The sequence below is a fragment of the Protopterus annectens genome, chromosome 6.part1, assembly GCF_019279795.1.
Source record: "Protopterus annectens isolate FY-2018-M chromosome 6.part1, PAN1.0, whole genome shotgun sequence".
In the NCBI taxonomy this organism is placed as follows: Eukaryota; Metazoa; Chordata; order Ceratodontiformes; family Protopteridae; genus Protopterus; species Protopterus annectens.
The window spans coordinates 341,328,127-341,351,168 of record NC_056738.1 but is presented as its reverse complement, the minus strand read 5'-3'; the positions used below and the strand labels follow the sequence as shown (position 1 = coordinate 341,351,168).

General features: G+C 37.6%; 1 protein-coding gene across 1 annotated transcript in view; it reads right to left on the bottom strand.

Moving 5' to 3' along the window:
* Positions 1-4,949: 4,949 nt before the first annotated feature.
* LOC122805544 (transcriptional-regulating factor 1-like) overlaps positions 4,950-23,042 on the bottom strand; it is a 544,032-nt gene continuing 525,939 nt past the window's right edge. The window contains exon 12 of the mRNA XM_044075759.1: positions 4,950-9,793. Within this exon, the coding sequence (XP_043931694.1) occupies positions 9,496-9,793 (298 nt within the window). The 3' untranslated portion in view covers positions 4,950-9,495. The remainder of the gene's footprint in view (positions 9,794-23,042) is intronic.

The window sequence follows — 23,042 nt, the reverse complement described above, 5'->3', positions numbered from 1 at the left end:
TGAGACCCTATATGTTTTTAGATAATGTCAATCTTTAAATAACTGCAAATAACGTAAGTCATAAAAATGATAATTATGCTGAATATACAGCAGGCATTTTCTGCTGTTCAGTGTAATTTTAAATGCAGATCATTTTTTCTCATTCAGCAGCTAATATATCAATAACATCTGTCTGATGATACCATTGTTTTCAGCAAAAGCTGCAAATTCTTAAAAAGTTATTTATTTAATTAAAATATAAAAGTTCTTGCACACTCTACTATTTAGTCTTTGGTTGATGTAAACAGAAGAAAATTGTCTATTTACATCCTCTAGTTACAATAAATCTGACATGCTTGTTATGCCATTTTTATTTCTTAATGGCATCCTGTAGACCTTAAAGTGTTCAGAGTGTTACACAAAAGAAATATTATTTGGTCATGACATTATGAGTGGGGCACAGAAGATATTGCCATTTCCTGCACAAATATCTCACAATATTATGACCTACCGAATAGTAGTTACTTTATTTTTATTCATTCATGTTGGAGATGAGAAAGATTAAATGCTACTTTCGTATTTAAACTGCAACTTTTCTCCACAACATGCCTGCTTTGCTGCATGTTATTCAAAGTGAATATTTTTTTGCATATCTGTTCACTGTATCACAGGTTTGTTCACCACTAGAGATTAATGGATTGCCCTAGTTTATATCAGTTTTTTTTGGATTTTCAAACAATAGTTGTGGATAAAAAGATGTTCAGTACATAGATCACAGTTGCAGTAGCCTAAGTTAAATGAGTTTTACACTCTGCACTGGCCAGTTTAACAGAGCTCTGAGCAACTTTTATTTACTCCATCTGACAGGAGCTCATGCAAAGCTCAATATAATAAGCAGTCAGAGTGGAAAAGCTTCACAGCTTTTTTGCCACTGAAGAGAGTGATTCTTTGGTGAGCCTTGTGAATCTGTCAGTATTGTGGCAATCCTTCAAAAGTTAGACTAAAAATTTACTCTCTCCTTTTCACTTTAAAGACTTGCCCGGGCTATACTACACACCTTTCAGTTCTCTTCCTCAGCTTACTGATGGAGCAACCTTTGGTTTCAGTGGTTATACATTTCACTTCACATAAAAAGAAGAAACTTGTAAAGGAGTCTTTGGGAGACAGACCTGCTCCTAATTTGCCTGAGCTGCTGGTGGGTGACCCTGCTTTGGCTGCCTGTTGTTCTTCAGACAACCATCTTTTTTCCCAGCCTCTTAGTGTAGCCTTCCAAGCCCCCAAAGACCATGGGATAGCCACATCCTCTGTGGCTGTAGAGATGCCCTTGACAGGCAAGTTAGAGCCAAATTGTTGGTCTTAGGGTAAGGGGCAGTTGAATGATTTTAACTTAGCTGGGATAGGGAATCTAGATGCAGTATACCTAAGGGTCAGCCTTTGTTCAAGGAGAATGTACTTAGTGAGAAAAACTTCCAATCTCCTTTTTCTATGTCCATGGACAGGGCAGATTTACTAGGATTTGCAAAGGAAATTATTTTTGCCTTTTCACAGACTTCTGAATCTTCAGGTAAAACAAGAAAAAGAGCTCCTTCTCATTTTGATAGGATGTTTCAATCAGAAGACCAGACGTCACAGGAGGAATCTTGTACCTCGGGAAGGTCTTCTCAGTTTAAGCATTCTGATTCTAAGGAAAGTGTAGTGTCGAATTTCCCTGTTAAAGAGATTTCTTTCACTGACATCTAACATGAAAGAGGTTTATTCTGGGCCAGAATGAGATTTCTGTGGCACAGAAAATATATTATGGTTTGTTACAGTTACAGATGCCTAAGCTGCTCCTATTCCAGCTGTGTTGCCTGCTTTAGAGGGTGTTTGAATCACTGTCTCCAGTTTACCTGATGGTCAGCCTTCTGCTCCAAAGAAGTCTGACAGTTTATGCAAGATGCCTCAAACACGTGAGTACCTGTTTTGTAACCCTAAAGCAGGTCCAGCAGTCATTTCTCTTTCTAAATCAGCTGCTAAACAGGTTATTGTTTACAACCACATTCCTTCTGACAAAGATGGGAAATCAATGGATAAGTGAGGGAAGAAAACATATTCTTCTAGTACTTAACTTTCAGAGTTTTAAACTGTCAAGCTGATATGCTGAGGTTTTTGTTTGTGGCTTTTTAAAATATGCAGAAGTTAATGGTTAATCTTCCATTTTCTGAAGCAAAGACTTCATTAAATGCGTCTGTGACAGTTGTTTCACAGGTGACTAAGCATTAAAGTATACTTATGATGCTGCAGACTCGTCCTCAAGAACTGCTGCTTCTGGATATGTTTTGATAAGATTTGCTTGGTTTCACTACAGAAATCTTCCTGACAACCTTTCTATATCTCTGAGACTCCATCTTCCCTATTGGAATCACATTGTTTCAGACAGCTGGTAGTGAAGGTAATCTGTCAGAGGTATACTTGGCAAAACTCCTTGCCCAGAGAACCAGCTTCCTATGTTTTCTCCCATTGATATTATCAGTGCTTTCCAATCTCATAGGCAAATGATATTGTTCAAGAATTTTCCAGTTCCCATACCAGAGGGCTCCTGGTGGCCAGTGCTGGATTTGTCTGGTCTAAACCTTTTTGTCAAGATTCTAAAGTTCACAATGCTATCTCTTCAGTGTCGTGTACCTCTGATCCCTTGTTTAGCTTTCATGATAAAGTTAGATGTAAAAGACTCCTATCACAACATTCCTACTGCCAATCATTTTAGGCATTTCTTAAGATTTGTTGTGTCTGACTTGCATTATCAGTTCTCTGTCTTAATCCCTTTGGATCATCCACTACACCAAGGATATTCACAAAATGCCTTGCTACACTCATTAATTATTAGTTCACAGGTACTTACTAGGCTACTGATATGTGAGGATCTTAAGAAACCTAGCCTTACATTCCTATGGTAGTTTTAGCCCTTATATTTTGCATACATAAAGCCCAGTGATAGGATAAACAAGGATATGTTGAGTTATTTGCATGTTTCCCCGTCCATGAGGGACAAGGGTGTTAAACTGGGGTTGAATTTGCATTTACCCACCCGTTTGTCCAAATTACATTTGAATAAAGTAAAAAAAGTACTTTGCTTTATGTGGAGTGGAAGACAGTTTGTGATAGAAATCTATCCCTCCAACATGTTCTATGTATTTTGCAAATGAAATTGAGAGCTCTTGAGCAGGTGTTTATTGATACCTCTGGACTTCTAAATGTGTAATTGGTCTGATAGAATAGGGTCTGTAAAAGCTTTATACACAAAGCAGAGATTGCCTGTCAGTAGCCTGTATGATACTGTGAAAAGAGACAAAGCTTTGGGATGGCCTGCATAGACTTTATGATTTAGGCCCTTAATTTCTTACTGAAAAAGCACTGTAATCATTCCAGTTGTGACAAATGTTTGGACATGTACGTACCAATAAGGGCATTATACTCAATGACCAACCTTAATGACTGCAGAGTACAGTGAAACAATTACATCTCTGGATCTGATGCAAGACCTTTACATATAAGCTGTGCAATGAGAACGGACTTCCTTAAAACAGTGGATGTTTTGTGATCAAAGGACAGTTCTTTGTTGACATATATTCCAAGATCTCTAACTACAGTATCAATTTTAATGAGTGTATTGTCAAAGTAATAGTTACAAGGGGATTCATGCTTGTTGGAGGATATTATTATATACTTCTTGGCATTTAGTTTAGTCCATGGTTTTGACACAATCTATTTGTCTGGAACAGGCCGTCTTGGAGGATCTTTGGGAAGCTTATGACAGTTCCAAGTTTGCAGTCATCTATAAACTTGGTCAGTCACAAACCCTTAGCATTATCTTTGACTTCTTAGAAGTAAATGACAGAGTAGTAGTCAGAGGATTGAACCCCAGGTTAAAGCACTTGTGTCATATCTTTTGGCAGAGTTATAGACACTCATCTAATTTTTTGGCTTTTATTTATGAGCTAATTTGCTATCCAGTGAGTTACACAGGTAGTGACATTTAGCTGGGAGAGTTTATCTATGATATGTGAGTGTGGGATGGTGCTGAATACCTTTGTAAGGTTAGATATGTGGTGTGCACTGTTTTGTTCTCATTCATAACTTTGGTTACTTTTTTGAAGAGGTTAGCCAAATAGGCATGACCTGTCCTTGACGAATTTGAACTGGGTTGGGTCAAGAGTCTGCAGGTTATCTATATCCATATATATATATATATATATATATATATATATATATATATATATATATATATATATATATATATTTTTTTAAACACCTTTATTGAATTATCACTTGTGACATAGGTGATATAAAAGTAATCATACTGTATTAACAAGCTGAAATTAACAAACATTATGCTTCTCATATATTGCTATATATTATATAAGCTAAGCAACATTACATAAATTATTCAATCCCCCTTTTTTTAAACAAGAGTCATAATTTTAATTCCAAAATGATCCTTTCCATAGTCTTACAGGTGAGACTAGTCAGTTATATAGGTCTATATTTATCTGGGTTTATTGAAGCCCCAACATATGCTTATTGCAGACTTCAAGGCATTCACATTTTCTCCATATTTGGATGATTGCCTCATCTTTGCAGACTCTTTTTTTCCAGCTGTCATGACTCTAGCAACAGTTTAGGAAATTGTATCCAATCTGGTTCTTCAAATCAGCCTACTTCTCTCATCCCTTCTCACAAATAACCTTCCTTGGATACTTGCCAAACTCTACCTTGGGAAGAGCTTTTCGTCTTGCAGGTAACATAGAGATGTTTCCACAGTTCTGTTTTTCTTGCTAAGCTTAAACACTTGCAAAGAAGTTTCTCAGGATTCTAGGGTACATGTATTGATGACACTCATGATGCCCTTTGTCAGATTACATATGAGGAAAATTCAGTGATACTTCATATCAGTATGAACTCAACAGCTACACTGACTTTTAAGATTCTGGTTCTGGGGTTTAGAAATAGGGAGATTGAATGGTGGGTAGATCAGATAGCTTACAGTTCAGGTCTTACGTTCTCCCTTTCAGTCCACCTCCAGTCAGTCACCACAGATGCTTCAGACCAGGCACAGGTAGCAGTTCCAAAAGGGGATGAGCTGCAAGCTCTGTGGAATCCTGTAGACCGACCAAAGCAAAGCACATAAATGTCAGAAAGATGTTGGCAGCGATCAATGCTTTAAAGGCCTTAAAACATTTTTGGTCCCTAGGACCTCAGCAAGTAAATACAGACAACATCACAGTGATGTGGTACATAAACAGGGCGTTATCAGATCTTGTCTTTTTGCAGACTGGCTGTGATAGACTAGGAGATAGCAATTCATCTCACTCTGACTCTTCTGGTTTCGTACATTCTGTCAGAGCAAAACCATATTGCAGATCAACAGAACAGGGGAAGACTCCCATAAATGGAAATTTCATCCTGGGTCTTCCAAGAATTAATACGACTGTGGGGAACACCTCAATTAGATATGTTTGCCTCTTTTCAGAACAGACAACTAAAGACATGCTGCTCTAGAATTCATTGCAGACAGGCCTGGAAGACCAATGCATTTTTATTCTCATGGATAGGAATGCTCCTGTATGCTTTTCCACCATTTCCACTCATAACCAGTGTTCCTCTAAAAATCCAGAAGGACTCGTCAAAAATTGTGGGGATCTCTCCCTTTTGGCCAAGGCAACTGTGGTTCTTCCATCTTTTCAGTGTGGCCAAGGACAATTACCACAAGCATTCCCACAGATTAGAATTACTCACATATGATGGGGGGGTCATCTGATACATCTCAGTCTGGAAAACTCTTTGGCTAATTTCCTGGATGATAGACTGTCGATACCTTTTAGGCATCTTTTTTCAGAGGATTTGCAACAGGCACTAAAGGAGGTAAGAAAACTTGCTACTAGAAAATCTTATTTGTGTAATTGGAAACAAATTTCTAGTTAGTGCCAGTTTAGGCCGGGTTAGCTCTGGTTCTTGATTATTTGTGAGAGTTACTGTCTCGTGGCTGGCCTGTAGTATTTCTATCAAGGTACATTTGTAAATCATTTCTACTTTCTACCTTTGGATCCTCCCCTGTCTAATAACATCCAAGTTAAACAGTTTCTGAAAACTGTTTTTCACAACAGACTACCTAGGAAACAGGTGACTCCTCCTTGGGATCTTAGTTTTGTGCTTGAAAAGCTTACTCTGTTTCCATTCGAAAGAGCTCATCAAGCTGGTCTGCGGTTCATAACATTGAAGACTGTTGTACCTATCTACTAGGAGAGTATCTGAGTTACACACTCTTATGGTGAGTCAACCCTGTCTAGTTTTCCACAAAGACATTGTTTCTTTTAAAACAAATCATGCCTTTATGCCTAAAATCTTATGAAAGCTTAATTTAAGACAGACTATTAATCTCCAAGGCTTCAAACCTGAGGTAATGACAACTGCGAAAGGATTTGTCATTCTCTGGGTGTTAGCAGGCAGCTCAGATACTACCTAGGCAAAACTCAACGTTCCAGGAATGCTGACCAAGTAGTTGCCTCATATGAAGGTAAGAGGAAATGACAACCAATGACAAAGTTGACTGTTTCTAGACTGTTGTCTCATGCTATTGCCTTTTGTTATACTCAACACAATAAGGCACGTACAGGCAAAGTTACAGCCCATTCTATAAGGGCTTTGGCTTCTTCAGTAATATTTTTGGAATGGGTGAACTTTAGAAATACTCCATAGGCAGAAAGTTGGTCCTCTATACATAGGTTTACAGAACACTATATACTGGATACCTTTTCCATGACCAGGTCCAGAACATTTTTTGCTAATGCCATTCTCCAGGGGCTTGTGGAGTCTTAGTTACTAGTCTCGTCTCTTTTTTCTTGACTGACTAATCTACCCATATGGCATATACCATATTGCAACAATGATCAATGTACAGAATATATTACAGTTATGTAAGTAAACTTGATTTAATCGTAGATGCTCTTATAGGCCACTGTTGCAGAAGTCATCCCTCCCTCCAACCCCTGTTTTCTTGTTGGTATTCTTTTTTATGTTTCCAGGGTGTGATTAATCATTATACCCTTTTTTGTATAATGTTTATTCTTGGCTTTTTTATTGTATGAGTTTTCAGTAGACTCCATCTCATTCTGTGGAATCCCCAGATAGTACAGGTTCCAGCATGTTCTGGTTCTACTCTGGAGATGGCTCCAGCTTGTCCAGCCACTACAATGTTTAGCTCCAGCATGTTCTGGATCTACTCTGGAGATGGCCCCAGCTTGTCCAGCCACTACAATGGGGCAGCTCCAGCATGTGCTGGTTCTACTCTGGAGATGGCTCCAGCTTGTCTAGCCACTACAATGGGGCAGCTCCAGCATGTTCTGGCTCTACTCTGTGGTGGCTCTGTGTGTTGTTTCCCCCTTACTATGTCATTCAATGCCTGACCTACTCTCAGCACTGCAGTCACCTTCTAGTCAGTCTCAAGGTCCTGTAAAGTTTTACTAGGGAGAAAGACCTTAAGCCACATAAATTCTGCATTGATGCAGCTGGTTCCTGTCACCTGCAGACAATAGCTTAATCTTTCCTGAGAGAAAACCGTGACCACTTATTGGGGGCACTATTTTCATCCCAAATGCTTTACACTAAGCAGTGAATAACTGTAATACCTATCGGAGAACCCAGTCACTTGGAACTAACAAGGCAACATCATCAGCAAACAACAAAAATGCCACTCTTATGTCCCTAGACTGATACTGTTTAGATCATGGTTTCACCATGATACACTCCAATAAGTGATGCATCTTTACAGGATTTACTTCATAATGCTGAAGTACTGTGTTGTATTAATGATCAAAAGGCTCACAAACAGGAGAGGAGACAAGACCCATCTTTGATATGGTCATATATCCACATTGTACGTATTCATTTTGGCACAGAGAAAGATAATACAACTTTTGCTCTTCAAATAAAGGGACTAAGTGATACACACCAGCTCAGATCCTCCCATAAGGCACTCTGCAGTGCACTATTAGTACTAAAACAGTGTCCCCACCAGATTCAGATCAAGCAAGCCACTCTTCCTAATTACACACCTCCAGATATTTCCATCATTCCTCAAATAAGAAAGCCACTACTCACTCACTGTCACACATCTCCAGATGTCTCTGTCATTCCCCAAATAAGCAAACCACTTCCTACTGTCAGAGACATCCAGATATCTCTGTCATTCCTTTATCAACAAGCCACTCTTTCCAATTACACACCTCTGGGTATTTATATCATTTTCCCATTGGCAAGTCACTTTTCCCAGTCACACAATCTCACAGTAACAAGTCATTCCTCCCAGTCACACAGTCTCAGAGTAACAAATCATTCCTTGCAGTCACACAATCTCACAGTAACAAGTTACTCCTCCCAGTCACACAATCTCACAGCAACAAGTCACTCCTCCCAGTCACAAAGTCATACAGTTCCAGATCTCTCCATCATTCCTGATATAAACAGGCCAGTCCTCCCAATCACCCATCACCAGGCATCACCATCACTTCCCCCTATCACACAGTACCACACCTCCAGATATCAATATAATCCCTTGCATAAGTAAGCCCCTCCTCCCACCTTCCTATTATCTCCATTATTTACACAAACAAGCTACTTCTCCAAGTTATTTAATCAGACACTTCTGGATATCTCCATTATTCCTTATATAAGCACAGTACTCCTCTCAATCATACTCTGATACACCTCCAGGTATCTCCATCTTTCTGTACATAAGCGTTGAAATCGGCCAGAATTATTGCACTTAGTAGGTGGTACCCTCTCACACACCATGCTCACAGTGTCTGAGAAGGCCAAGTACTCTGAATAGTTGATAGGTGCATATGCGCAAGCAACATACAATATTTTCCTTTTTGAAAGTTGTAGTTACATTGAGATAATCCTCTCTACTATCGACACAAACTCAAACTTCAGCTGTCCAATTTATTGTAATTGGCTAGATATATTAACTGGTAAATACGTTTGGCCCTATTTTCAACCCATTGAAGGCTGCATAGCTAAGCCTCTAGGGAATTTTAAAGTTTTACACAATAAAGCATTTGTATAAATTCATGGATTCTGTTACTGATGTTTTTTTAAGGCTTGTTGTTGCTTTCAATATTTAGTCTCAGGCATTAATATTTTATTATTTTGTCTCCTAAAAGATTCTCAAGAAATTTCTGATATTTGACTAGCAAGGTCAGTGAAATAGTAAAGGTTACATAGTCTTAATACCTAGTCTCAACTGTCAGTCCAGAAACTGGTTCGGTGTGACCGTCATGCCCCAGATTCATTTATCTTGGATTGGGTGTATCAGGAAAGTGGAACTATTTTACTTTATTTGGAAAAAAAACAATAAAAAACTTGTTCCATTATTTCCAGTAGAGCAGAAGGCATGTTCGGCAGACAAAGGATCTCAGCTGCAGCTAGATGTATGTTTATTCAAGTCTTAGTGCAATACACATTCTTCTTTTTTCTTTTTCACATAAAAATGTTGTGACATTTGTCTCTGCTGTAGCCATGTTTGCTTTCCTCATTATACACAGAGAGTAGTCCACTACAAGGAATGCTGTCTGTTATTGGGTCAAACTGGTCTGCTATTTCCCTATGTTCCCAGTGGTTGAACAGAGACATAGACGTAAGCATTTTGTCCGATATCATGTCAGAGTAAACAGTGGTAACTGCGGAGGAACCAGCATTGCTTCCCCTGTCTTTTAAGTCTTCTTGCTGCCTGTGGATTTTCATGTGAGCATTTCGGCTTTTGATTTTGTAGAACATTCTGCAAGACAGAAAATTTACCTCAGTTAATACAATAAAAATGATATGTACGCATATTTTCTGAATTGTTACTAGAATTTGCTTCCATCTAAGGGATATTGTCTTCTTCATTATGTAATACAAACCTGATTTACTGACTGATTAAATATCAAAACAAAGCAATCAAATGTGGAATCACTTCAGTGTAATTGTATAGTAAGCTGGTAAAGTATTTTCCTATTACATGAGAGAAAATATCTTGCATATGCCAGGAAATAGATGGTATTCACAATCTTTAAAAAATAAATACAGAGAGCTACTAAATAATCACACAAGGTGACTAATAACCAAAATAAAAACTAGTAAAATCGCCACAACACCCACAACTCAACAGAAAAGCTGGTTTATTAATACTTAAAATCCATTGATGTACTCAGTTTATCTACAGTCATTCCACATGAAGTTGGACTCAAATTTATTAGTGAAAGTCTACTTAATGTTGATGGTATGCACAATGTCAAAAGGAATTTGATAATCGAAATGATGGAAGTCATTTTGAATAACTTTTTTTGAGGGGGGATATTTCAAACAGGCATCTGGAGTAGCTATGGAGGTGAAATGCACCCCCATTTATGCCAATTTAGTTTTAGCTGAATGGGAAAAGAGGTTTGTTTTTAATTCCCCTTATATGAATGTTATTTTATGGGTGCTTTTCTTGGATGATATTTTAATTTTGTGGCGTAGAAACATAGAACAAATAGAACAATTTGTTACCTGCCTTAATAACACTACCATTTTTTTTTTAATTTACACATAGATTTGGAACTCAGGAAATAGAGTTTTGGGATATGTTGCTCTTTAAGCATACACAGACTAAGGATCTGTGTTCTAGCACTTATAGAGAGAAAACTTTCTCAAACATGTTACTACACTTTGATAGCTGCCACCCACCCCACCAAAAGAGGGGTATAATAAAATGGCAAATGGTATGCCTTTCAAGGTTGGTAAGTGATGATCAATTGTTTGAGATTGAGATGTCTAACCTAATTGGTTTATTCAAAAACCAGGGATATCCACTTTGGCTATTGACAAAATTTAGGAATGAAGTGAGAAAGAGACATTTGAATATGTATACACTAATACTGTTAATGAATAAAGGGGAAGTATTAAGTTCAGCCGTTCCAAATTAAAATAATGGTGTTGCCTTTTAACCATGAGGCTGCCACAATAAGAGCAGTGATTAATAACTGCTGGGATTTGACCATTACTAGTGAACTGAAAAGTAAACGTGTTGAACGACCATTAGTAACTTATAGTAGAGGTAGAAATTTAAAGGAAATATTTGAAAGGAATAAGGACAACCAGGTTAAATCCTATAATTCATTAATGAGTAAACATATGTGAAAATATTGTAGATTTGTACATGAGGTTCCATATATGGTTGTTGACAGGTACAAAAGGACAATACAGTGTCCACAATGGGGTACCTGCAACACAAAAAATGGTGGTCTACACTGCCCTATGTGGTGGTAGTTCTGCATTCTATGCAGGGAAGACCACACATAAATTATGGGACAGAATGGCTGAGCACCTTAGGGACATCAACAATAGAAAGACAACTAATTATTTATTTTGTCATACTGTGACATACTGGCTTTAAAAAAAGATTTTTTTTTATGATAGAGTGAAGTATAATGATGGGGGGGGGAGATCAGAACACATTGGAGTTTAAAGAAACTATGTGACAACTGAGACTTAATGCCACAGTGTCCCCAGGAATTAATTATTGTTCTATAACTAGTTTATTGAAACTTAGATCGATGCAAATTTGAAATGAAATAATATATTTTTCTTTATCTATATGATCATCCAAGTGTTGTTAACATGAGATTTGTTTGTATTTTATTTGTTTTATCAACAATGTTTTAGATATGTCATCTTAAATTATGTGTATTGTTAACTGGGTAGATGCTTATTTGAATGCTGGAAAGATTGTTTAGATTTTGATATGGTTTCTTTAAGGAAGGTGCGGATTTCTAATTAGTTAAGTCAGTCACCTGACTGAAACCTATATAAGGGAATTAATGTTTTAACATTGACTCTGATGATGCCTATTTAATTTGCGGGCAAAAGCCTTGATTTTAAATACAGAGAGTTCCCTCAGTGACTGCAGTTGTTTAATGACTGAGAGCCACTCTCTTTTTCAGATTACTAATGCCCTGTATTATTAATCTTAAAAGAGATATATTTTAGCCTTTAAATGACTATAATTTGTTTCCTGTTTGTGGTAAGAGATAGGCTGAGGCATCATTGTACCAAACAGATTGATTTATCTCTGCAGTATTATAATCATACATTAGCATTAAAGAGTATGAGAAGACATGAATCATGGGATACAAATCCAGTATCACGTTGACACCATTTAAAGCTCAGTGCAAAGCTTGCCTTGCAGTTATAGGTTCATAGATAAGTACTAGGCTAGCCATCCTTGCAGGCCATTTTAAGGCTAGGTAATTTCCTTTTTGGTATTTGAATTAACCTATCCCATTTGGTGTTAGTTTGGCCTTACTCATCCCATGTTGATAATCATATATTACCTCTAGTGAGAATAACTGGGGTAATACCATAGATAACTGTAGGGGACCCATACAAAAGATAAAGCATTTAGGACTTGTCTCTGTCAATTAGTAGTACAGGGGGCAGTCCTGGCCTAAATTTTCTGTTTCCCAACCATAGAACCAAGTTGCACTTGAATATGGACAGAGAATAGCTTTGTTTTAAGTGGACAGGGAGGCTGTTCCAGAGCAGCAGTATCCTCTGCGAGATAAACCTGACCTCCAAACTGTTGATGTTGCAGAAGAGGTTAAGATCTCTAGATTGAGTATTTCTGATGCCATTCGACTTGCTGATGGTGCAATAAATCCATCATTATTGGGTTGGAGGATGCCTTGTATGCTAGACACAGGTGACCACTTAGCAGTCCGTAAGATACAGAGTACAGTGACAGGTCTTTGAGTCTGTCCGTGTAGGACATATTGTTTAGACCTTGTATTATTTTAGTAAGGTATCTCTGTGGGTGTTCCAGTTGTTGCATGTGTCTGGATAGATACATGCCAAAGGGGGGGGATTATACTCAATGACTGGCCTAATGAAGACTGAGTAGAGAGGGTCAATGACATCCCTAGATCTAGACAAAATCACTTTTTTATACGCTGTGCAATATAGAAAGACTTTCTTACAACAGTGGACACATGTTGGTCTAAAGTTAGGTCACTGTCCACATAGGTTCCCAAATCCCAAAAAATGGGTCAGCTCTTAGGGGCATATTGTCAATATGGTAGTTCCCCATGGCAGTTGACTTAGCTATCTAGCAGGAAGGTTTTCCCAAATTACTGGTGCCAAGATCATGGGCTGAAACCAAATACCAAAAAATGCATTACCATTTTATCATTTGTGTTAACTCTCTTAACTTTTTAATGCTGCTATCATTTTTTTTAATTGTGCCATTCATTTTTGGATAGTTTTATAGCGCATGTCGCAGCCATATGTGCTGGCAGTCTATTCTCTTTTCCATCAAAATGTTCTTCTTGTGTAACTTTGTCTTCCCACCTTCTATCATGATTCTTGTCCTTCAGTATCCCCTTTTCTTAGTGCTGCTTCCCTTTGTCTAATGACAGTTTACACATTTAAGTAGCGGAAGATTTCTGCAGCCTTCTACTCTTTAAAATGTACATTACCTGATGTCCTGTCATGTGCTGCCATGTGACATTTACGTCACATCTGCATCATTTTAAGTGGTCTCGTTACCTACCACCATTCTGCATTCATGAAGGCATAAGTGTACTCACCAAAAGGGAACATTACAAACGAAGCTTCATAACTGAGTCATGCAATGCTATTAGCTCTTTTCTATTTTTGCTGGTCTTGTCTTATTCTTTGACATATTTACCATAACCATATGTCCCTACAATGTTGGCACGGTGATCAGTTGTTTTTGTGTTATTTCACAATACCATCCAATACCTCCATCATGCTTACGTACTGTGAAGGAACCAAGAAGCATGTAAATGAAAATAGATTTAGCTGGCATCAAGAGGTTATGAAACAGAATTAATATGTATATGTTTGGAAAGATGTTAAACCACAGAAAAGGAATGGATTTTTAAAAGATACGATAGATACAAAAATGCAGGCAAATGGAGATTACAGTTAGCTAAACTTCACATAAGGGAGAAATGAAACATACGCCAAAACAAAAAAATATATATTTATGTTTTTGGAATGTTTGATAGAAGAAAGAGCCTGTGGAATATGTGTTCTTGCATTATAAAAGGATGATGTGCTTTAGTAAAAAATGTATATTTAAGAAATATGTATTATATGATTAGCACGGACATTGTAAAATATGAGTATTATGAACATTTGTGTAATGACCATAATAATAACAAACTGTCCTCAGCCTTCTTCTTAGACCTATCCAAGCATTTGATATGGTCGATCACCACCTACTAATCCAGACCCTAAAATCTATCTACTTAGACATGACTGTTCTCCATTATTTACAATCTTATTTGAATGGCAGACAGCAGGCAGTACTATGGCAGAATGAACTGTCTGCCCTCTTACCTAATTCTCTGGGAGTTCCCCAGAGATCCATACTGGGACCCCTTTTGTTTTCTATATTCATTAACAAGCTCCATACTGTCATACCAAATGCAACTTGCATACAGTATGCAGATGACTCCACTCTGATATGTTCAGCTTCCTCTCAGTCAGATCTGTGCTCAGAATCTCAGTTAACTTTTAACACAGTTGAAAAATGGCTTTCTGATTGTCGTCTGATCTTAAACCCTAATAAAACTAAGCTGCTACTCTTTACCGCCACCTATAGGTCTAACCCCCTGTCATTTTCTATATACTCTAACAATGGCACCATAATCTCTTCTGACACCTATACAAAACTGTTAGGAGTTAATATCGACAATAACCTTAAATTTGACATACACATTAACAAAACTATTAAAAATCATTAACAAAAAACTAGGGTCACTTTACAAAATCAAGCCTTTCCTTACATCAGCCTCTCAATCTGCCATTGCCTGCTGTCATTTGCTTTCAACCTTCCTATATGTTTCCCCTCTACTGACTAACCTAGGTAAAACAGAACTCAATAAATTATCAGTTTGCTACAATCACATTGCCAGATTTGCCACTGGTATGCATTACAAGACACATCACTGTATCACAATCTAAGATCTCTTGGGTGGCTGGAATTACATTCCCTAATCCAGTTTAACCAGCTGATAGTTGCCTGTAAAGTTTTAAACCAATTGGAAAAAAGCCCAGCACTGAAACCCATAATCTACCGTATAGCAATCTGAATACACTTCGATCTTCAAATAAACTACTTGTCCAAACTATCAAAGCTAATAACGCAGCTGGTGCCTCTCTGTTTACTAACTATGTAGGTAAAATTTGGAACTCTCTTCCAGCAAATATTACCATAGAACCCTCCATAAAACAATTCAAGCATAGTCTAAAACTATACCTTAAATTACATTGGAGTTGCTGGTGTTCTAAACCTGACTAATACATTTTTTTATTGTAAAGGAATTACTCCAATGTTTCACAAGCACCTTTGAGACTTATAGACCTCAATTTATGTAAAACTGTTGATTACTAATGTATCTTTTGCTATTCTGAAATACTTTGTAAATATTGTTCATATGCCTTATTTTGTATGCCTATTCTATGTTTTATGTAGCAAACTATGTATTTGTTTGCACCTTGGAGCTTTTCTCTCCAGGCCTCAGCTGAAAATGGACATACATCCAGTCGGACTATCCCGGTCAGCAAATGTAAAATAAATAATAATAAAATGACAAATTGGATAGGATAGCTAAGACACTTACAAGCTGATTACAGGTAATATGCCTTGTTAAGGTTTTATTAACTTGGTATAAAGTGCACGTGTTTGTGTGGGCTGGGGCTCAGGTACGATGAGCTGCTACAAAACAAACAGAACATGCCTGAATGCAGAATGAATTACCAGATTTGACTGTACCAACAAGTCCATAAAAAACAGGATCAATGTATTTTCTTCATTTATCTGCTTTGAAATTAATTGATGATTTTCTCTGGTGGGAATAGAGGGATCCAGGCTGTTTCTGGGCTTCCGATTGCATAAGACCTTTAAATAAGTATTTGTACTTTGTTTTGACGAGTGTGCTGTTTGGAGATTTTCAGAGTTTTACTAGCTTTTTAGGAGCTGACTGTGTTTGCACAAGTGAGGTATCAGTTGCTACGAGCTGCTACACATCGAGGACAGTGCTCCTGACTGTGACCCAAATTGCCAGATTTGACTGCACCACCAAGCCTTCACGATCTGGGAGGACTATATTTCCTTCATTTTATTGACCTTTACTGTGCTAGCCGTATACTATTACTATGCTTTACGTAATCTTGCTTTGATTGCTGCTTTTCTCTATTGAGAGGAGAGTGGGAACAGACTCTTGCTATTGTGCAGTTATCACTAGGTTGATTTCTGACAGCTTCTTGTTTTATACTGTCACGGCTACTGTCTTACATGTATTCCTGTTTTTTATTTTGCCATGCTTGTTGTTTTAAAGTTATTTTTACATTTTATTTTCTGTCATTGCTACTACATTGGTCAGTGTAACCTCTTACACTTAAGATCAAAATCAAAAGAGGGAAGCTGAAATATGAACTAAGCTATAAATTACATAATTGTGGTACTTGCCCACAGCCAACATGGAACAATCAACTTGCTTCAGTGCACTTTTTATTTTTGTGTAGTGTAGGAACTTAGGAGCTGCCTACCGCTCTCAGAACGTTAATTATTACTTTACGTACTCGATACAATCTGTAAGAAGTGTCAAGTACCTACACAAAATCACAACATGGTGATGACCTTACCTATAAAAATGGTCTGCAAGTACCACACATCACTGCCCACTCCTCTACCTGGATATACCAAGGCAACATTTGCTGAAGTTATCAAAAAGTCACTTTTTAGTCTTCCTAGAACTAAGAAGATATCGTCTCAGCAGAGTTCTATTAAAACAACATTATCACCTTCACACATAGTAAAGAGTGATCAGCCTGAAGACTATAAACTGTTCACTGCCACTAAGTCCTTTAAAATCAGTAAAAATGGAGTATAAGCTGTTCACTGCCACTAAGTCCTTTAGAATAAGTAGAAATGGCATATTAATTAATGCCTTCGTCATCAGGCACACTGACACCAGTGCTTGTGATGTTAGACAAGGACAGGGCAGTTGTCTCTCTCTCTCTCTCTCTCTCTCTCTCTCTCTCTAGTACCAGGATCCACAGTGTTAAAAGGGCTCTTCAGTCCCTCACATTGGCAGATATGAAAATAACCTAAAGTAGCCCATGTGGGTATGAATCACTTGTCATGCTTAACCCTGAGAGACATGTACAGAAACATGTTGAATCTCACTATACATGTGTATAATGCAGGAAAGACTCTGGTCCTGAGTGGAATCCTACCTTCACCTGGAATGATGCCAAAAAAACAAGAACATGTGATTGGCTTCAGTGAATGGCTATACTTAGTGTCATTCTAGGAGGATTCAGTATGCATGAGCCTGGAATGAGGTGATAGATAAGGCAATTTGATTCACGGGGAGGTCCTGCAGATCCATTCATTGCCTTCCCTTTACTGGCCAAAGACCTTGCTACCCTGTAGTGTCTTTACTGGACATCCTAATATAGCAGATAAAATTACAACAAATTCCAGTTCTCATTATATAATTGTTGCTCTTCTTATATACAGATGTCTCAGTAGCAAACTGCCTGATCTTGAGACTCTCCTTCAGCTTGAATACATCCATATCTGTGTCTTAAATGGCACTTGGCTTCATTGTAATGATAACGCTATGTTCTTATCTGGATTTAACGTGTATCATACATTCAAATCTGAGGGAAACTGCAGGGTAACTTCAGTATTCATCAGAAACCATATCACTTCTAGGCAGATTCCCCTTGATCCATAAACTCTACTCAGTAACTCTAACTTACCCAAAACAGAACAAGTTATCAGTTTACAGCCTGCTAGAGGATATTTTCCATTTCTTCAAATGACCATGAGAGATTCCTAGATGTACTCACTGAACTACCCATGTCACATCTTTTATAATGGATGATTTCAGGAGTCTATCAATAAACTGAGATTTCCGGACATAGTAAATAACTCTCTAGAAAAATAGTAAACCAGTTCACTAAAAGGCAGAACATTCTAGATGTTATCCTTATCAACATAGCCCATGTGTTATCATAGGTGTTTACTAGGCTAACAACCACAAGAGCCTTTTTAAGCCTAGCCATGCATCCCAGTTCTCTGACAAGATCTGATACCCTTGATAAGTGTAAGCATGGGCCTGTGAGATGAATAATTTACAGGTTACCTGTTTACATTAGAGACATAGGTGCCAAACCAGGGATGAATTTCCGGTTTCCCATCCAATTGTTCAAGTTGCACTTGAATTGGGTTAAGGAGGAACTCTGCTTCACATAAATGGGGAGCCTGTTCCAAAAACGGGATAGTTTCTGGAGACATACCTATCTTTCCAGCAGTTCCTGTTTATATCACAGGCAAGGTTTAAGTCTAGAACAGGTAATTCTGGTAATGTTTGTTTTGTGGATATGCAGGAGGTTCATCAGAGTGGGTCTGACAAAGCCCTGTATGCCAAGCATAGATCTCCCCACAAAAGCCTGTAGGAGACAGAATACAGGGATAGGGCCTTGAGGCTGTCTGCATAGGACATATTTCTTATGCCCTGTATTCTTTTAGTGAGAAACCTCTGTGGATGTCCCAATTGTTGGATATGCCTGGTTAGGTACATACCAAAGGGGGCATTGTACTCAATGACTGGTCTGATGAATGCTGAATACAGTGGAACAATGACTTCCTTGGACTTAGATGCCATATCTTTGTTTCTAAGTTGCGCAACATAGAATGATTTTCTCAGCACTGTAGACACATGATGATCAAAGGCTAGATTACTATGTATATATGTCCCTAAGTCCCTGACTACTGGGTCATCTCTGCGGGGTGTGTTGTCAATATGATAGTTACCAGGGATGGATGACTTCCCTGAGAATACTGTTATGCATTTCTTGGCATTTAGTTTTAGTCCATGGCTCTGACACCAGTTGTTTGTCTGTTCCAGCCCCTCCTGGATAACATTTGTGTCAGTGTGAGATTCAGTAACCGTTCCTAATTTGCAATCATCTGCAAATTTAGTCAGCCAGAGACCACTGACATTGGCCTTGACTTCTGAGAAGTAAATGCCAAAAAGGAGCAGTCCAAGGACCGATCCCTTTAGTATGTCTGCCCTGGTTAAATCTGACCATGAATTAGTAACTATATATTTTAAAGTCTTAAATAACCCTGCAGTGAACAATTCTGAATTTAAGGACTTCAAACAGACAAGCCTAGTCAAGTTCTATGATGAAAGTCTCTAAATTTACTTGTAATATTACTAGTCACCATGCAGCCTCAGCTGATACTTATACTGGAGTTCTAATCCTATCTACAAAAGTGAGTAGATATTGAAACCTCAATTAACTAAATACAATGGGGAATTTAAAAACATGCCACCCATGTCCACCAGTATAAATAAGCAACATATCAAGAAAAAAAGCTTCTAAAGTTCTATAACAAATTTAAATTTGCCCCATTACCGAGTCTATGAAAGAACTAAAAACAACCAGTAGGACAGTCAAAGCAAAACATGAACTTAAACTAGCACCTGAAACCAAGGACAACTACAAATTATTCTTTAATTACATTAGAAAATTAAGAAATAATACACAGCAGTGCTCTGCACCAATCCAAAATCGCATTACCCACTAAGAACCTAAAAACATGGCTGACACACTTGCAGATAAATTTAGAGTCAAATTTACATTAGAATTACCCCTCAACTTCCTTGCTGAAGAATACTAGAAAAAAAAATAATAAGGGAGGGGGGGGCATATCTCTTAACCTTCCAAGATAAGAATTCTGGACAAAGACAACAATAATAGGGGGATAGAGGCCCAAAATTTAGGAAAGATTTTAAAAATTACTCTCATAAACATAGAAAGTTGCTAGAATAACAAGTTTTGCATTAACATGCATTATGTGAAAGTTATGAAGTCTGAAACTCAAATGCCTGTTATTATTTAGTGACTTCCGTCTTCAATGATTTGCCAGAAAACCACACATTTTATGAAAGACCAAAAATATGAAGCAGTGATCAGTAATGTTTTTGAGTATTTTTAAAGCATTTATTTCATTTTTTCGTAAAAATAGCTACTTGTTGGCTTTTCTAGTTCTGTTTGCCTCCAGATCACTTTGCAGAAGGGCAAATTAGCCAGGGAATTAGTTGTTGGTAGTTGTTTGTTTAATTTTCACTTGAGAGCTGTGTTTGCTGTACTTTTACATTAAGAAATTCCAGGATCATCCATCTTGGTGCAGAAGGTGTTTCCCTGGTCTCTCTGAGTTGATAAGCACGCCGTGGAGCTCAAAGTATGGTTATTTATTGGCTAGAGGACATAGGAGTCAGTTTTCAAGGTTTTTTCTCTGGCATAAACTGGGAAAGTTTGCAAGGCTCTATATTCACTTACAGAGAACTCTGCAACACTTTCCAAGTGTTTCAAATACACTCAGAGCAATCCAAGACTATTTTCTTGATTTACTGCAGTTGTACTTAATTTATACAGCAATCACTACTGCCTTTGAGCATTTTTAAAGTATTTACTTCATTTTTAGCAAAAAATAGTACTTTGTGTTTGTTGGCTTTTCTAGTTCTGCTTGCCTCTAGATTTATTTATTTATTGACATTTAATTACTGGGAAAGTCCAAAGGGGTAGAGGCCTATTTTCATCAGAGGCCCGGGAAAAGCTCCAAATTATTACAAAGCATTTTAAGAACAATAATTTTTACATTATTCAAAGATGAAACAAAATCATCTGAGTTTAAATAATTATAGCAAATTAGACATAATATAAAAACATTGGTTAAGAATCTATACAAGGTATATGACAATCATTTAATATTTAGTGAAATTTTAGACAGTTTGTAGAGAAATCAAACATATGTTAGTCTAACAGGAATTGGAATATGAAGCGAGGGAAAAACAGGCTCATATATTTAGAGAGAAAAAGTTAGGGAAGAGAATTTGATAGCAGTAAGGTACTAAGTGAAGAAGGGTGCATCAGGAGGTATAAGGAATGAAAAGATACTTGTTCACATTTAGGAATATAGTTTATCCTGGTTTTGATCAAGAACAGAGCCAGATTTTAGATAGGAATTCTTTCAGAGTGGTTTTGAAAGATGGGAGGGAGGGTGTAGACATAATAGATACAGGTGTGGAGTTTCCAGCCTTAACATCCTTGTACAAGTACAGACAATGCCCACCAGATTTGCTAGGTTTGTAGTCAGACAGGAGTTTTTGGCCACTGGATCACAATGACCGACTGGGAACATAGCTGTGTAGAATGTTTTTGGTGCTGGACAGGCAGAGGGATGTTCAATAATTTTATAGGTGGTAAGAAGCTGTGTATATGTTAGTTGATGTGGCAATTCTAACCAATTTAGGCTTTTCAATGCTATACAGTGGTGGGTTCTGAAAGGGGTATGTGCTTCAAATTTAAATTTAGCAACTTTGTTATAGCATTGTTCAAGTTTTACTTTTTGTGAAGCCTGAAGGTTAGTAAGGATGGGAGTGCCATAGAGATGAGTGGGGGAGGAGATAAGTATTGGCAAGTGTAGTTTTAGTTGCGTCAGTGAGTAAGTTTTTGGCTCTGTAAAGCATCCCTAGTTTTTGATGAGTTTTTCTTATGCAGTTTTGTATATGCAGGTCGAATGTAAGATTATCATCCACTATCACCAGTAATAGTTTGCTATGAGAAGTGACTTTCAATGGTTGTATTATCGAGAGAGAGGACTTTAAATTGTGTTTTTTCATGAGAGAGAGAGATTTGCAGGGAAAAGTAATAGTTAGGTCTTTTTTGGAGTGAGCATACGTTGTGAGTTACAAAGACATATTCCAGTGGCTGTTAAAGTTTTCTGAGTACTTTTTTGGAGGTGTATCATGTTGTCAGATGTGCTAATGGGAGTGGAATCATCTGTGTATCATATTAGGGTGGCCTGTTGTGTGGATGTATAGTAGGCATTGGTGAAAAGGATAGAGCCTTGTGGTACAACAGTGGTAACTGGGAGGTAAAAAAAGAGTGTAGAGTGCCATTTTACTGACTGATACCTATTGGACAGGTAGCTTTTGAACCACAGAAGAGTGGGCTGAGTGAGACCTAGTGAGGACATTTGAGGTAGAAGTTTGTTGTGACAAACTGTGTCGAATACTTTACATGAGTCTAGAAATAAAGAAGAGACTAGTTTGCTGTTATCTCTAACTTTATTTACAGTATCTATGTAGGATAGAAAGGAAATGCTAGTACTATGGGAAAGACAGAAGCCATGTTGTATAGGGGATAGGAGTTCTTCCTGCAGGAGATAGTCTAGCAATTGTTTTTGAATACATTTACAAGTATTTTGGTGAGGGAAGATAAGATTGCTATAAGTCTAAAGTTATTAATGTCTGTTAAATTTCCAGATTTGTGCAGTGGGATAATGTGTGACTTGTTCCAGAGAAAGGGAACGTGGGATTCCTGGATTGACCTATTTGTAAGGATTGAGACAGGATAGGCGTTACTATTGGCTACTATTTCTAGGTACTCACTTGGAAGATCATCAGCTGAAGAAGAGCATGGTTTAAGTTTGTTTAAGAATAGTTTTATATAGGATGTGGGCACAGGTTTGAAGGTGAAAGTGGATGTGGTGATATGTGGCTGTTGGGCAGGGTTAGGATTAGATGCTGAGGAATCCTTGGTTAGAGATGCTATACTGTTTATAAAATAAGAGTTGAACTGTACTGCAGTTTTGAGTGGTGAGTTATTGGGAGAGGGGTTAGGGTTGAATTTTTAGCCAGGATGTAAGATTTCTTTAATGGCTGTCCAAACTTTTTTAGGGTTGTGTTTAGTATTATACTGAAAGTTATTATAGTATAGTTTTTGTCTTCATTTACTTGCTTTTTAGTACGATTGTGAAGCATTCTAAAGTTTTCAAAATATTGAAGTGTTTTACATTTTTTACATTCTTTCCATGTTTCTTTTCTACCCTGCATTCTACTCTTTTTGATTCACCAAATTGTATTATTTGTTTTCAGTCTCTTCCTTCTACGGGG